Here is a 15,492-nt window from a genome sequence, read left to right on the forward strand (position 1 = left end):
TGGATTATACATAGCCCTATTTCTGCTTGCAGGCATGACAAACAAAACTGATTTTTCTTGCACTGACCATTACACATTTAGTATGGTACCATCTTAAGCAGGTTGGCATCTTATCCATGATACATCACCCTTTTTATGCCCCCTGGGATTTGGCCTCTTACATTTATGGCAGATATCATCATTATCACCAGCTGACATGTCATCATTTGTATGATTGGATGACTAGTGTCAATAGAAGTATAGTGAGAGTATGTTGTGTACCCTGGTTATCATCATTCTCATCACAGTTCACCCCAGTAGTGGTTAGAACTTGCAAACAGGCACTTTGAAAACGGACAAAGTTTGAAGTGTCGACACAAAGTAGCCCATCGTTTGTTTATATGCTGCCTCTACTCTAGTCTTAGTGACTCGGGCGATGCTCCAGAAACGGAATTGAATGTAAACAGTGGTAAATAAGAGAGCACAGCAAGATTGTTTACTCTTCCATTTAAATTTATATAATGTCGCCTTTAAAATGTCGTTTTACGCTAATTTTTCATGAAAACAGTATTGAATTCCACTAACCTTGTCGACACAGTTGGATTTACTGCCATCTTGTAGCGTCGTTCGAGTCATAGCAACAGCAGGGTCAACAGCGGAGGTCATAGCCTCACTTTGAAAAATATTACTATATCTGGTAAAAATTCGTCACGTGAGGAAAATTACTACATTTGGAAATTGCCCGAACTGTATAAGGGATACAGTCACTCTAAATGTATAAATTAAAATTAAAAATGTGCCTGGAGGATGTACTAAAGATAGAGAAAGTTGCTTCCTGTCAGTAAAATCTAAAAAAAATTCAAGACTTTAAAGACTTTTGCAGATTTTTTTACGCATTTGTCTTCTTATTTACTTTTTTTTATTTTGCAAACTAGTTTGAAGATTTTTTTCCCTAACTTTCTGCTCTGAATTTTTTTTCTGTTTTTGACCACCTCCCTCCCAAGATCTACTGGTCCGTCCCTAATGTTATATCATAGTATCTTCAATGTAGCAAGTTTCGACAACTTTAAATAAATTGACCGTCCAGGTGTACATCAGAGTGTACACATGACTTCTTTAGCTCCCCAAACACATTGGATATTTCGACCTTGCTAGTGAACTAGCTGGACTAATGACGTTATGAATACCCTGTGCAAATTAGCCAAAGAAATGGGAGTCGATTTGGACAACTATAGAGCAAGTATTGGGCTTTTCAGTCTGATCCTTGTCAGTAGAAAGAGAGGCATCGAGACAGGTCAAGGGGCTGGTACCAAGGGTGCATGTGTGATCTTGTTCTTGCTATGCAGTATGCAAATTATGTTTTTTCAATGATGTCACAACCACTACAGAGTTATGAGATGCAGAATTCAGATTGGTTTACAAATTCAACAGTTGGACAAGCTCTAGCAGTGTCCACGCAACACCTGGTAAATGGGAATTCTAGCCCACTGTTTGGATTGTCAACAGTACCGGGTGTGCAGGATTTCCAAGATACTGGCCTATTGAGTTTGACTGTTGTGCAACTACCATCGTTAGGCAATGCTGGCCCTCATAAATATCACGGCAATAGAAGTGATGATAACCAATCGGGACTTGCAAGGAAACTTCCACGTGGTTTAAAGATCTGCCATTGGAACGTGCAACGCTTGCAAGAGGGAAAGCTTTACCAATTAAAACATGCGTATCTGGACAACCCTAAGAGAGACGTTGACATCATGTGTATATCAGAACCCTGGTTGAACGATTCATTTAGTACTGCCAGCTTATTGATTCCAGGATATAATCCTCCTTTTGCGGAAAGATCGGAAAATAGATAAACAGCGTTGTGGGGTGGCTGCCTACATTAAGACAACAATAGCTCACAAGATTAGAGACGACTTTCATGAACCAGAATTAGATACTTTATGGATGGAAGCAACATATCCCAATTATCATTCGGGAATTATTATTGGGGTGGTGTACAGGCCACAATTCCAAATATTATCATTATCAATCATGGCAAAAGGAAAGAACCTGGCAGAAATTAAAATAACACTGAATGATGCAGATCTTGAATCAGTAAGAAATTGGTGTATGCAAAATAAAATGGTTATAAATACAAGTAAAACAAGTAAAAGACCATGCTTATGACCACACATCAGAGATTGTCACGTCTACCAAGAAATGCTCATCATTATAAACTTGGTCAGAATATTTTAGATTCTGTAAATGAGGAAAGACTTCTTGGAATAGTTGTAGATCAACACTTGAACTGGAAGTCAAATACTTATTAAATTTATTAAAAGGTCAATTCACGTATAGCTCTACTTAGACGTATAATATGGTATTTACCATTAAGTACTAGACGAACATATTATAATGCATATATACTTCCCCATTCGGACTATTGCTGTAGTGCACGGGGAGCTAGTGCAAATATAAACAAGTTATTCAAATTACAGAATCGCGCTGTGCGTGTTATGATGGGCACTAGATATAATTATCCGACCAATGGACTTTAAGGTCATTACATATTATGTCTTTACCTGATAGAATTTTATACAAAATATGTGTTTAGTCTTTAAATCCTTGAAAGGTATAGCCCCATTGTATATGACGGAAATGTTCCAATATGTCAATCAGTGTCATAGCCGTGTGACCAGAGCAAGCTCCCACATAAGCTTGATATCCCTAGAGCCAAATTAAAATTTTAAAAAAACACATGGTCAGTACAGGGAGCTATGGTATGGAATAAGTTGAAAAAGGAAGTCAAATCTTCTGAGACACTTGTCTCTTTTAAAAGCAATTATTTAAAACAATATTGGGCCGAATTTTAATTTTTTCTTGTTTTTCCTGTTAAATGTGGCAATTGTTATATGTGGTTAATTTATATTTTCACTTTTGAAAATTGTTTTTGTGGTTTTGTATTATATTTGTTGTAATGTCGAGGGCCCTGGGGGAGATGAACTCTCTCTAGAGTTTACCAGGCTACCCCCATTAAATAAAGCCAAATAGATAAAAATAAAATAAATTCAGACATAGATCCCAAATGAAAACGTTCATGACGTATGGAAATTAGTAATAAGCCGCAGTAAAAGTCCTAAATGACTTTCAAAAATGTTAGGTCATAGTATCTTTGATATACATAGCATGTTTCGTCAATTTTGGTCAAGTCAATCCAGATATATATCCGTAATTAGCAGAGTTCATCAAATATGCAAATTAGCGAGTAACTTTCATTTCACACCTTAATATCTTTCACGGCTGATATATCGCTGTGTGATCAACATTTGTACCAAACCTCATCAAATTGTATGGAGCCGTTCTCCATGTATATCCGTTGATTCGAAAATTATTAATTATACACATGGAAAAATATGCAAGCCACACACACTTTCCATTTTTAAATAGAATCCATGTACCAGATTTCAATCCAATACTATCAGCGGTGCTTTAGATATTGCGCCAACAGACGGAAAGATAGACAGACAGACAGACACAGACAGGTAAAAAGCAGTCATTAGCTCACGTGTATGAACACAAGAGCTGAAAGGGAACCAACAAGATGGCGATTTGACTTTGTTGTCATAACTTAAAGGAAGCCGTCATTATTTACGGCCGGGGGGGTCGGAGGATCGCTTTCGAAACTCCAAAATTTCGAGTAACCCCCCCTGCCAACCATGACGTGTTTGAGTAACCCCCCTCTCTGCTACAGAATTTTTGAGTGACCCCCCCCCAAAAAAAATTGGGAAAGTTAAATATCTATACAGTAAAATGGATTGTTGCTGCGACAGGCCCTGTACTGACCCTGATTAAACCCTGTGGTACAGGTCTGTGTGGGAAAGAGGTTCCATTGCTGTGACAGGGGCTGATGTACAAGTCAGTATCCAGTGCTCTGATGACTTGCAGTGTTCTCCGTAGGATTTTTTTACAAGAGGGGAAGATGTGGTGCGAAAGCACAACAAGCGACCGCACAAGCGGTCGCGGGGGGAGGTCAGGAGGGGGATGTCCACCCTCCTGCCATTGGAGCTTTTGAAAAATAGAGATTAAAATGGTGTTATTTGGCGGCACTTGGGGAGTATCTTTTTCAGATTTTTTTCGTATAAAAACTCAAAGGAACAGAAATCTGAGACAGTATCCAAAACTTATATTCCAATTCACTGATTTCAATTACATTTTTTGAAAACGAAAAAATAGCGACAGACATACATTTATTCACATTTATTATTTATTATTATTTTCCTGCAATAAAAGATTGGTTTGTTGTCAAGGCATTCCACTGGTTTTAAACTTTATAGAATCAGAATTAGCTTGCTTTACAAATTTTCCCCTATCGGTAACCTATACAATGTAGAATGTAGAAAGCAGACGTTCCTCATTAATGATCAGGCAAGTATATCAATCTTTAATCAGGAAATACTGAAAAATGTACTCAGTACTAGCCTCTAACATAAGGCTTGCCACGTCGAATAGCTGATCATTCTCGTCTGAAGATCACAATAACGTGAAACACATAGTGTAATGAGATTTTATTTGATATATATATATATATATATATATATATATATATATATATATATATATATATATATATATATATATATTATGTGTGTGTGTACACAAATACCGGGTATGAATATACATATCTTTACTCTTATTGTTGTATTAATTCGTAACTCCACTAAATGCTTCAATACATATCAACAAAATTGAGAAGCCCCCCTTTCTTGTTCTCCACTTTTGAGCAACCCCCTTTGTAGCTTTCGATTTTTTGAGTGACCCCCCTCAGATTCCTCCGACCCCCCGGCCATAAATAATGACGGCTCCCTAAGGAGTAAATTTTTCTGAGGAGGTTCAACTCTGTTAGGAAATATATTCTTGTATTACGTCATTATTAGTACAGTGTCTTACTATAGATACTCTGATAGCATTCCTTCTTAGACTAAGCTTTGAGGCACCGCTTCCTATCACTGTTTATTTTACCAACCAGAGATTCCATCTGCTTAGACAATATGTCTAATCCATCATGTGCATTTCTCCTGATTCATAGACACTTTTCCCGCCAAAAGTGCTTTATCTACGGGAACCTCGCCTTCCCTAATCAGAGACTTTTCCACCCTCGACAGAGACACTTCACGTCACTGGACTCTATGTACGGTCTCTCACCCAAATGTTATGCTTCACTGTATTAGCCACTGTCTATTATATTAGTATAGAATAAAGTAGTCATTTATAGTATTAGACGACTTCGTCTCCCGAATGCTTACTCAGACCTGGTCATATTCCACACAAACTTTGCCATTTTGATGCTACTGCTTAACTGAGAGAAACGACATTATTGGTGGGGGTGGTGGGGGTAGGCACAATAATGGATTCCTAGCTAGTTTCAAACCTCTCCATTGTTTCGTTTCGGGTACTTAACTTCTTACCGGACAATGAAACTACTGCAAGGTTCTATTGATTCCTAGCCAAATAAGCTTGCAGCTTTTATTAAAATAATCATTATTTTATCTTCATGCAGTGTTCTTTCACTGCTTATACAATCATTCGGACGATTTCCAGTGTTTTCTGTTAACATTGTAACATTAACCGAGCAGTTCTGGTATAACGACACCCTGTAAACCAATATTATCTTAACGTTTCAGCACTTTATCTTCTGGACTGAATTCTATGGCTGCTGTAATCCACGAAGATTTCATAAAACCATGGAGATGCTGTCTTAACATTTCAGACAAAACGTCAACTATAATTTTGAAAGTCCTATGTGAGTATCATATGTCGTACCCTTCAATTTTAAATAAATCGTACCACCAGCATAAAGTGCACTCATAAAAAGGTGCAGTTTCCATTTAATCGTGGTAAGGGACTGTGGTTGAATCCATATCTTCAAAATGTGGCTTTCCTTACCCCAGCCAAAGTCTGCCAGGAGCCTGTAACAAATTCTGTTAGCATAACTTATGGCAATAGGTAAGTAGACTTGCCTTGGCAAAATGTCAACAATGCAGATATCATTTTAATTTGGTCTACAGTAATGACAATATGCGGACCATCACCTCTATTTCCCCGGAATAGTATTGTAAACTGGAACAAGGGTTTTGCTGGCCCAATCCCGGTCATAATAACTGAACTCTACTTAGTTTTGAATACTAGTTTTCTTCATCGCTAACAGCGTCTCTTATTAGATAAAAGTGTCAATGTCGTGTACAGTGGTTTGGGGTTAGGATAATTTTTATACATATCATGTGCATACAATGGCTTTGATTTGCAGCAACCCTTCTTGGTGGCCTGGCCATTCTGTTTGTATTCGTCGTTTCTCAGTTTGGCACGATAATACAAGTGGCTGGGAGCTTGGCTGGAGTCCTTCTCGGGCCTGTGTTTGGTGTCTTCACGCTCGGAATCTTCTTTCCATGCGCCAACTCTTTGGTAAGTTGTCTTGTAGATTTGTGTGCATATTTATTTGCCACAGTTGCTCTCTGTTACCGAAGGATTATACGTACTTTCGATGTTGTCGGACAATGTTTAAATGTGTTGATAGATCTTTGGCCCGGGGTTTACTGTAAGCAAACACCTATTCTTGGTTCAAGTTGGCAATTTTGTAAGTAAAGTCATTGCAGCAAGTTATTATGCATTTATGTTATTACTTTTGATATAAAACGCTCTTACCGGGATGACTGTAACCCCGGACTACAATCGTACGCCATCCTCACAGAGTTGTGGCATGGCATGGTGTGGAATGCGAGACATCTGAGTATGTTCGGGATGAGTGGGCTAGATAAGATTCGGCTGTGATTCTCGTGATAACTCTACTCGATTGCAATAACTCTCCCACATTGCATTAACAGAAGAACGTTTTATTTATAAATGGCACCAAGTCCACAAAGCACTCTAAAATCCGCGAAATATTGGTAGCTATATATTTTTCTGGTTGTATTGTTACGACAAAGTTTCCCGTCCTTAACAAAATTCGTTCAAGACTGTGATAAAAGTGTATTCAAATCAAGAAAAATTGTATAAAAATAATTGTTCTGTTGTAGGGCGCCTTATTCGGTTTGATGAGTGGCATCGGAATGGGCGCAACTCTAAGTGTTGGTTCCTTCATATATAAAACAAGGCAGGCTCCTCTCCCTACCTCTATCGATGGCTGCCCCGTCTTCAACAGTACCGATACAAATATCACCTCAGGAGTTGGCGCCAATTACACATTCTTAGAATTGACAACGATGACACCGATGAACGACACCGTTCCCCCTTTCGAATCTCCGAGTGAAGGGTAGGTATAGTGTTCATACTCCATCGGCAGAATAGGTGGTGATTCGTTTCAACTGCTCATACACCTGACAGTTACGGTAGAATAAAAACTCCGTAATCTGTCATTATGACACTATTTTCATGTAGGTTCAGGTACAAATGAATAAATTTATACATTTGTGTGATGTATTCTACGCCGAACAGGCATGCGATCTCGACACAAAAATTGTACGACATATGATATTGCACCATTCTCATGTTGTGAAATTTTTTTCGACGTCCGGATTCGTTTTTCATGATTTATCATATTTCTGAGGTACATTTCAGACGTCATTGTTAAAAAGGGCAGTGTGTAACTGCTCATACAAAATGCAAGTTGTTTGCTTTAATACTGTTTTGGTAGCCTAAAGTCACGGTAAAAGAGAGTGTTATGTCATGTTTTCCTTTATAGACAGAGGCATGCCATCTATTGAATGTGACATAAATTAATTGATAAAAATAAGAAATTGTATCGTCTTGAACTTTTCTGCTGTCAACAAAGATTTGTAAGCTTTTAGTGGTAAAATTGCCATAAAGTTCATAGCGAAAAATATGCCATTTGCAATTGAACTTTTATCCCGAGATGTAAAATGTATCTGTTTAAAGTAGATACTGCAATACGCAACAATCAGACATAAACGGCGGCGTTTGCTTAGGCCTGGTACATGAAAAGATGATGTAAGCAAAGCTGTTTTTGAAAACAGCCGTAGATGCCAGAAAATGACATTATCATTAATGTGGTTTCATTGGGGTAATGATTAAACCTCAGTTGTCGAGACAATACTTTCCATAGTCACCTAAGAGTTGAATATTCTATATAGTGACTTTCACCATTCAAGTACACCTGTATTTCATTATCAAGTGTGTCACCATTTTGGTTTCCATTTTGAAACACTCTTCCTGCATATCTGGTTACTTGTGTTACTTCTTAAGCAACATACAGAAACAAACAACCTAGCGGCCGATACAGACCTGCTGTGTTATGTAGAGAATAACTATTTTTGACACATGTATTGAGGAAGAAGGTTGAAATCTTTGATAGCTAATTTCAGTGGCCAGGAAAAAGTTGGCAAAATAGCTGCAGAAATACACCATAGAAGATTTCATCATAATTTGAACATATCACATTTACATGATCCCTGAGAACATGCCAACCAAAGCTATCTGATGAGTAGTTTTTAGAGAATTAAATTTTCTGACCAAAAATGGCAAACATTGCCCCAAAATAACAAAAATTGCTAATTTCATCATTATTTTATCTATGATAGTAAAAATAACCCTTGGAACCTGTATAACAAATATGAAAGCTATCAGACATACAGTTTTTGAGAAACAAATTTTTTGACCAAAAATGGTAAAAATTACCCAAAAAATACAAAATTGCACATTTCAGTATAATTTCGATATATCACATTTAGTTTATCTGTAAGAAAGTGTATACAAAATTTTAAAGCTGTCAGACAAATAATTTTGGAGAAATACATTTTTGACAAAAAGTGGCAAAAATTGCCCCAAAATACAAAATTGCAGATTTCATCATAGCTTTAATATATCACATTAAGTTCATCTGTAAGAACCTATATACAATATTTCAAAGCCATCAGACTAGTAATTTTGGAGAAACAGATGTTTTGGCTAAAAATGGCAAAAATTGCCCAAAAATTACAAAATTGTAGATTTCATCATAATTTCAATATATCACATTTTGCTCATACCTATAAACCTGTACACTATATATCAAAGCTGTCAGTCAAGGAGTTTTGATGAAACAATTTTTTTTGGATTAAAAATGACAAAAATTGTCTTAAAAATACAAACTTGCATATTTCTGCACAATTTGAACAAATCTGAAATTGATCTTCTCTAGGGACCTATGTACCAAATATCAAAGCTATCTGATCTGTACTTTTGGAGAAGATTTTTGAAGATTATTTGACCAAAATAATATAAAAATTGTCTTATTTTCGTGAAAATCGAAAATTGAATTTTCAATTTGAAATTTAGTTTTCTCCCAAAGAGTTAACCAAAGGATGTCGGTCGCTTTGAATTTTAAAATATTGTTAATTTAATGTAATTTGTTATTCTGGTACCAAAGTTTACCCAGTTATCCCCGGTATTTACGCTCGGTTATGAAAGAAATAAAAGGTTGAAAGTTTCGTTGAGAAAAGTTTTGACAAAGTTTGTCTTTCACTTTCGCGATTCCTCTAGTACCCTAACTTGGAACAATATTATTTTCTTAGGCCAGAATGGTTCATACAGTTTGTTAGTATGTCGTTTCTATGGTATGGCTTGGTAGAAATCATCACTGTTGTGATCATTGGTATTCTTGTCAGTTTACTCACAGGTATGAAAATTACTCTCAATACATTACCACAATATACTTTCTTTTAACAACAAAATATTCAAGTGCATGGGTATTCATTCTATCTATGAAATTATACTTTTACAAACCTGTAAAATTACTTCTGCACACAACACTTCTAAGGTATCTGGAATATTTCTTTATGTAAGATGCAGAGAATATAACGAATTCATAAGTACTAATTAAAAATGCACTGTATACACAACTGATCACGAAGCTTTAAGAATATATTTTAGACTCGTTGGTGAACTTGACAAAGCAAGGCTGTCTCCTGTGATTTTTCTGTGATGTTTAAACTTACAAGTGACTTTTACTGCCTCACAGGGTACAGAAAACCCAGGGATGTTGACGCTGGTCTGCTTTCCCCATTGTATCGTAAATGCCGTTGCTGTCTCCCGGAATGCTGCTGTCCGCCATTGTACGAAAAGGCTGAAAAATCGGTGAATTTTACATTTGTTGTATTCACGCAAATAACAGTGTAGAAAAAATTACAAACATTCAGAATCATAAATTTATTAATAACAGGGTATATACAACAACTGCGCGAATTTGGCAGGAAAACAGGTCATCATTCAGGATTGGAGTGTAGTAGGCTACTTTTGTAAGTATACAAGAATGACAAAAATATTCAATGTTTTTATAACAGTGTTCATAGTCATAAATTGATTTCTTTTACACTCTAGCTACGACTGATAATACCTCGAGCCCTTGTGGCGCCCTTGGCCTGGGTAGTCTGCCAGATCGATCTATTTTCTGCTCGATCTATCGATGCCTGCCACTGATGAACGTGTTACTCGCAGATATAGATAACGGTAATTTATTCATTTATTCGGTTACGTCGCTGACGATTGCTTCAATAATACAGCATGAGTGGCGTATTGCAATGACCTTCGTTTAGGCCGACAGAGGCGCTGCCCGCATTAGTTGATTAACCAATCAGCAGTAGAATAAATTACATCATTATGGTAGAATCGTTTTGCAGGCCGTGTTCACTACGTTTGGCCTCAAAAGGCAGCCGATGTCCTCAAGACAATGCGAGTAACACGTTCGTCTGCGTGATTTTCGAGAAATTTGTTATCCAACAAGGCGTATTGGAGTGTAGTTCTGAATATTTTGTGTGAGCGCATGGCCACTTGAAACCCGGGTTGTGTGTAGATTGAGTAATTCTGTATCACACCATGATGGTATAGGTGCAGTCGTGGACAGATCGAGTACGGGATCAATAGATTGAGCAGAAAATTTGATCGATCTCGCAGACTACCAAGCCCACGGGCGCCTGCGTTTCTGACGGGCATTGTCAGCCATGTTCATACCTTCATGTTTAGTAGACAAATTGCAAGTCTGTAAAATGCCTATGATTTGAAGAAGTGGCATTTCTGGTTTCTTTTAGGAAAATGAAATTCCTACAAACATCATGCGGGTTTATGGAGATAATAGTGACACTGCGGTGCCCGCAGCCGATGAGAGTGAACAGAGTTCACCATCTTCTGAGAGAAAACAAGAACAACTTAGTACAAGTGATGATGAAAGTGACAGTTTCAAGAAACAACAGATAAATGCTACATCTGATGCCATAGAACTGGAAAACTTGGAGAAGTGGGAAGCTATATGAACATTTTACAAAAGAGCATTTTGATTTTGGGGGTATTTTAAAGCTTTTGTTGGCTGACAATATATATAAAGAAACTCATCAGGTTTTTTGGTCACGGGAGGTATCCCTTCTTTACTGGGTTGCTCTTGGGATATCAATGTAATTCGATTAGTCGATCAATTGAAAGGGTAGCAGGGTTGCCAAACTTACTCCCAATCATCCAGAACCACATCAAACGGCTGCTGCCCGTGAAAAAAACGCTTTAACGTTAGGGTACAATCAACGATGTTCCTTTTTTTCAAAAATATAAATTGATATGTCATAGCTGACAAATTGCTGAATAGCCATGCATAATTATGGAGCCAGATTCAATGACAAAGAGCACGCTGTGGTATCCGTTACATACTTTGTAGTGTTTGTAATTTATGCTTCAGTGTAGTCCCAATTTTATGCCATTGTGTAGCACTAAGCAAACTGACGGATTTCACCATCTATACGGTATGAATTTGTGTCCTGTTTGTTTTAGCATAAATCCCATACAAATATTTTACCCTGACACTATTTAACATCACATATATGTGGACATTGTTTATTTACTAATTGTTGTAGCAGTTTTTGTTTCCATATGTTCCAATATATAATCAAACTGACTTAACATTACTCTGTCAAAGTTATCATTTTTTATTATTCTATGTTCTATGTGAGAAACGTTTCTGACAATTCACACTGCATTCCCTTTGATCATGAGTGCAATGGCCAAATGCCTTGTTAAATATTTTAAGTGTTTGATATTCTGGTATATGAACGCCATTGACAAATATGGGCTCTGATGATTGATCATACCTTAAACCTACACTCCTTTTAAGATCAGACAGTATAGAATGATTCGCAAACCTGCTGACTGCATTATTTTTAACTTTGGTGAAATCATTTCACCATATTGCAGTGTCATATTTCAAAGAAAGTGAACTATACAGATGTTGAACCTGCACTTGTACCTTGAGTTTTAGGGATCCATGAGAAACAGAATGGCTGCATTCACTCCCACATAACTATTCTCCAAATTGATTGGTTCGTGTGCCTTTGATATCATACTGTTGTTTGAGCATAGAAAGCAGTTTGCAGCTTCACTGGAGAGTGATCAAGTTCGATATTAAACTGCGTACAATAAGATCTCTTTGCCAAGCTACTAGAATCAAAAGTAAAGCAATATGACACAATTATCAGAATCTTCAAGTGTAGTCGTAGGAGTATAATCCTCGAGCATTTGAAATGTTCACATTATATATAAATGTCCAGGGCTCGAAATTAGCGGTAGTCCCGCGTTCACAGACTACCAACTTTTCCCTGGGGCTACCAAAACCCATGAAATAATAGCCAACACGGACTACCAAAGCCTGGGACATGAAATTACTTAGTGGGCGACATGATGTTGATCGCTGTGAGATGACCGACGCTTATACTGTCAACCCAGCTGGACACAGAAAGGCCAGACTTTGAATTTTTTATGCAAATAAAAAGTCAACAGTGCAGTCGAATTTGTTGATTGCGACAAACTTTCAATAAAATATCATTATCTGAACTGATGTACGTGGATGACAGGCTCTGGAAATGATGGCCAATAAAAATTCATTTCCATAGTTATTTAATCACAATGTATTAATCACAATTAAGCACAAAATTATTTAAACTGCAAAGAGAAAGCTGTCAGCAATCCACAAATTACGCTTTCCGAAGTGTACGAGATCATCCCATGATAGTGTACTATGGTGGAGAAATATACCCAAAATTGCCATGAACGTATTAGGAACATGACTACCAAGTTGTCATCCTGAAATTCATAGCCAATCTATTTTAGCTCTGTTATTTTTAGACGTGCTGAGTGAAAAGTCTTTGTCATGGCGAACATCAAAATTTGTATATAAGCTCTGCGTATGTGTGAATAGGTCATCAGACTTTTTGAGGCGTTACCGTTGTCCACTACACATGCTATACCAATGTCCTAAGGCTATGATCTGCAGGTATTGATGTCAAATGACTAGAAAATTCACTTCCTGGATAGAATCATGCAAAATAAATCTTTCATTGTCTAGATATAAATAAAAATATCATTCACAAAAAAACCTCTTATATTCATGCATGGGCTACCAGACCTTGTCACTGGGCTACTAACTTCAGAAAATCGTAGCCCAATGGGACTACCAGGGAAAAAAGTTAATTTCGAGCCATGAATGTGTTTGATTAAATAGGGTAGTTACAAATGCATATGTGTACAGGAAATTAGATTTTGGATTTTCACCAAAAATGCGGATCCACTATGAAAGTCTATGAAAAAACTAGGAACAATTTTTCCAATATAAGACTAGCAATATCTGTGCATTTATAGGCATTTGACAATTGATATAATTGTATTTGATTAGAATAAATGGTTACAAGTGCATATTTCTACAAGAAACTTGATTTTGGAATTTCACCAAAAGTGTTATTCACTATACATAGTAGTCTATGAGAAACCTATGAACATTTTTCTCGAATACAAATCTAGCAATATGTGTGCATCAATAGACATTTAATAATTGATGGAAACATATTTGATTAGAATAGGATGGTTGCAGGTGCATATTTTTACTTGAAAATTCGGAAAGTGATATAAATGTATTTGCTTAGAGTAGGATTCTTGCAAGTGTATATGCGTATAAAAAATTTCATCTCTAAATTTAGTCGAAAATTTGATTCACTATACAAAGCAGCCTATGAAAAAAGCTATGAATTATTAGCTAAAGCTTTGCTTTTGTAATTGTTAGGCAATTGATATAAATGCACTTGATTAGAATAGGGTGTTTCAAAGTACAGATGTGAACAACAGATATGATATTTGAGGTTCATCTTAAAATATTAACCCACTTTTTATGATGGTGTGTGGGTAACTTATTAAATATTTTCCCCGAATAAACTTGCAATAACTATATGCATTTATATGTACATGTTGTTCAACATTGTAATAGGTTTCTTGGTACAATCAAAAGCCAAACTACAAATGAAAGTAATATGACATTAAACTGGTCCAATAATCGTTTCCATTCAAGGTAATACATTACCAGGTCCATGGGACAATTGTTATTTACAAATTTAAGTAGACCCATCCTGAACCACTGATAGTTAGTGGTGGTACCAGGTGTCCGGAATGGGTAAGCGTAAAGAACCCTGCTAGCATGCTACACCCGTCAGGATTGGTCCCACAATTGTCTAAATATTGTATGAAAAGATACAGGATTAATCACTGTAATAAGTCAAAGCCGGGAATGCTGTCGTTAATCAATTGAGTGACCGAGGTGTCATATTTGGCCACAATGTCATCATATCGACCGTAGAACTTTTTGAAAGTCCTAACGAGTCTTTTTGATGTGTATCGTTGTCTCAGTAATTTTGATGCCAATGAGCTGTGTCTCAGTTGAAAATCAGCGTAGGAATCACAAGCCCAACAATACCTGAGAAGTTGAGACACGTACACACCATAAGCAGGTGCAGATGGAATATTACTTGACAAATGGGGATAATTTATGATTTCAAAATGGAAATCATCCCTTTTATCGTACAGCTTAGTGTGTAGCCCATTAGTACCCACTTGCAGGAACAGATCAAGATATGAAGCAGAGTTCTTACCCTCTGTTGTTTCTTTGATTTCCAACTCATCAGGATAAATATGATGTAAGTAATTTGATATGTCTGGATTGTCTAGACTAATCAGATCATCAATATATCTTTGCGTGTTGTTAAAACGCCTTGCAAGTTTTTTAGACCATGCTTTGTAGAGAGATTATAGGAACTCTGTTTCATATGAATACAGAAATAAGTCTGCAAGAAGGGGTGCACAATTTGTACCCATTGGTATGCCGATAGATTGTTGAAATGTCATACCGCCAAACTTAACAAATATGTTGTCGATAAGGAATTGTGTATTTGTGTATTATCTGTGTATTTGTGCTGGGCACCGCCAAACTTAATAAATATGTTGTCGATAAGGAATTGTGTATTTGTGTATCATCTATGTATTTGTGCTGGCATCCATGTTGTTACTGAAATAACCTGAAAACATGGGAGCCCGGGGCACCGAAGTCCTTTGGACAAATATGGATGGTGAGTAAAGGGGGGGGGGGGATGAGTTAAAGGTAAAAAAATATAAACAGTACCCATTCATAGTTGGAAAGGGCCAGTGTTACAGACAATTTCATTCGTTTCATCCATTTCCACTTAT

At 36.8% G+C, this 15,492-nt stretch overlaps 1 protein-coding gene across 1 annotated transcript in view; it reads left to right on the forward strand.

Annotated features, from left to right (window-relative positions):
• Window positions 1-15,252, forward strand: part of LOC139117391 (sodium-coupled monocarboxylate transporter 2-like) — a 44,718-nt gene extending 29,466 nt beyond the window's left edge. Inside the window, exons 9-14 of the mRNA XM_070680475.1 lie at window positions 5,643-5,761; window positions 6,266-6,420; window positions 7,032-7,267; window positions 9,525-9,628; window positions 9,971-10,086; window positions 11,037-15,252. Coding sequence (XP_070536576.1) covers window positions 5,643-5,761; window positions 6,266-6,420; window positions 7,032-7,267; window positions 9,525-9,628; window positions 9,971-10,086; window positions 11,037-11,258 — 952 coding nt within the window. The 3' untranslated portion in view covers window positions 11,259-15,252. The remainder of the gene's footprint in view (window positions 1-5,642; window positions 5,762-6,265; window positions 6,421-7,031; window positions 7,268-9,524; window positions 9,629-9,970; window positions 10,087-11,036) is intronic.
• Window positions 15,253-15,492: the final 240 nt, after the last annotated feature.

The sequence above is a fragment of the Ptychodera flava genome, chromosome 18 (assembly GCF_041260155.1).
Source record: "Ptychodera flava strain L36383 chromosome 18, AS_Pfla_20210202, whole genome shotgun sequence".
Classification (NCBI taxonomy): domain Eukaryota; kingdom Metazoa; phylum Hemichordata; class Enteropneusta; family Ptychoderidae; genus Ptychodera; species Ptychodera flava.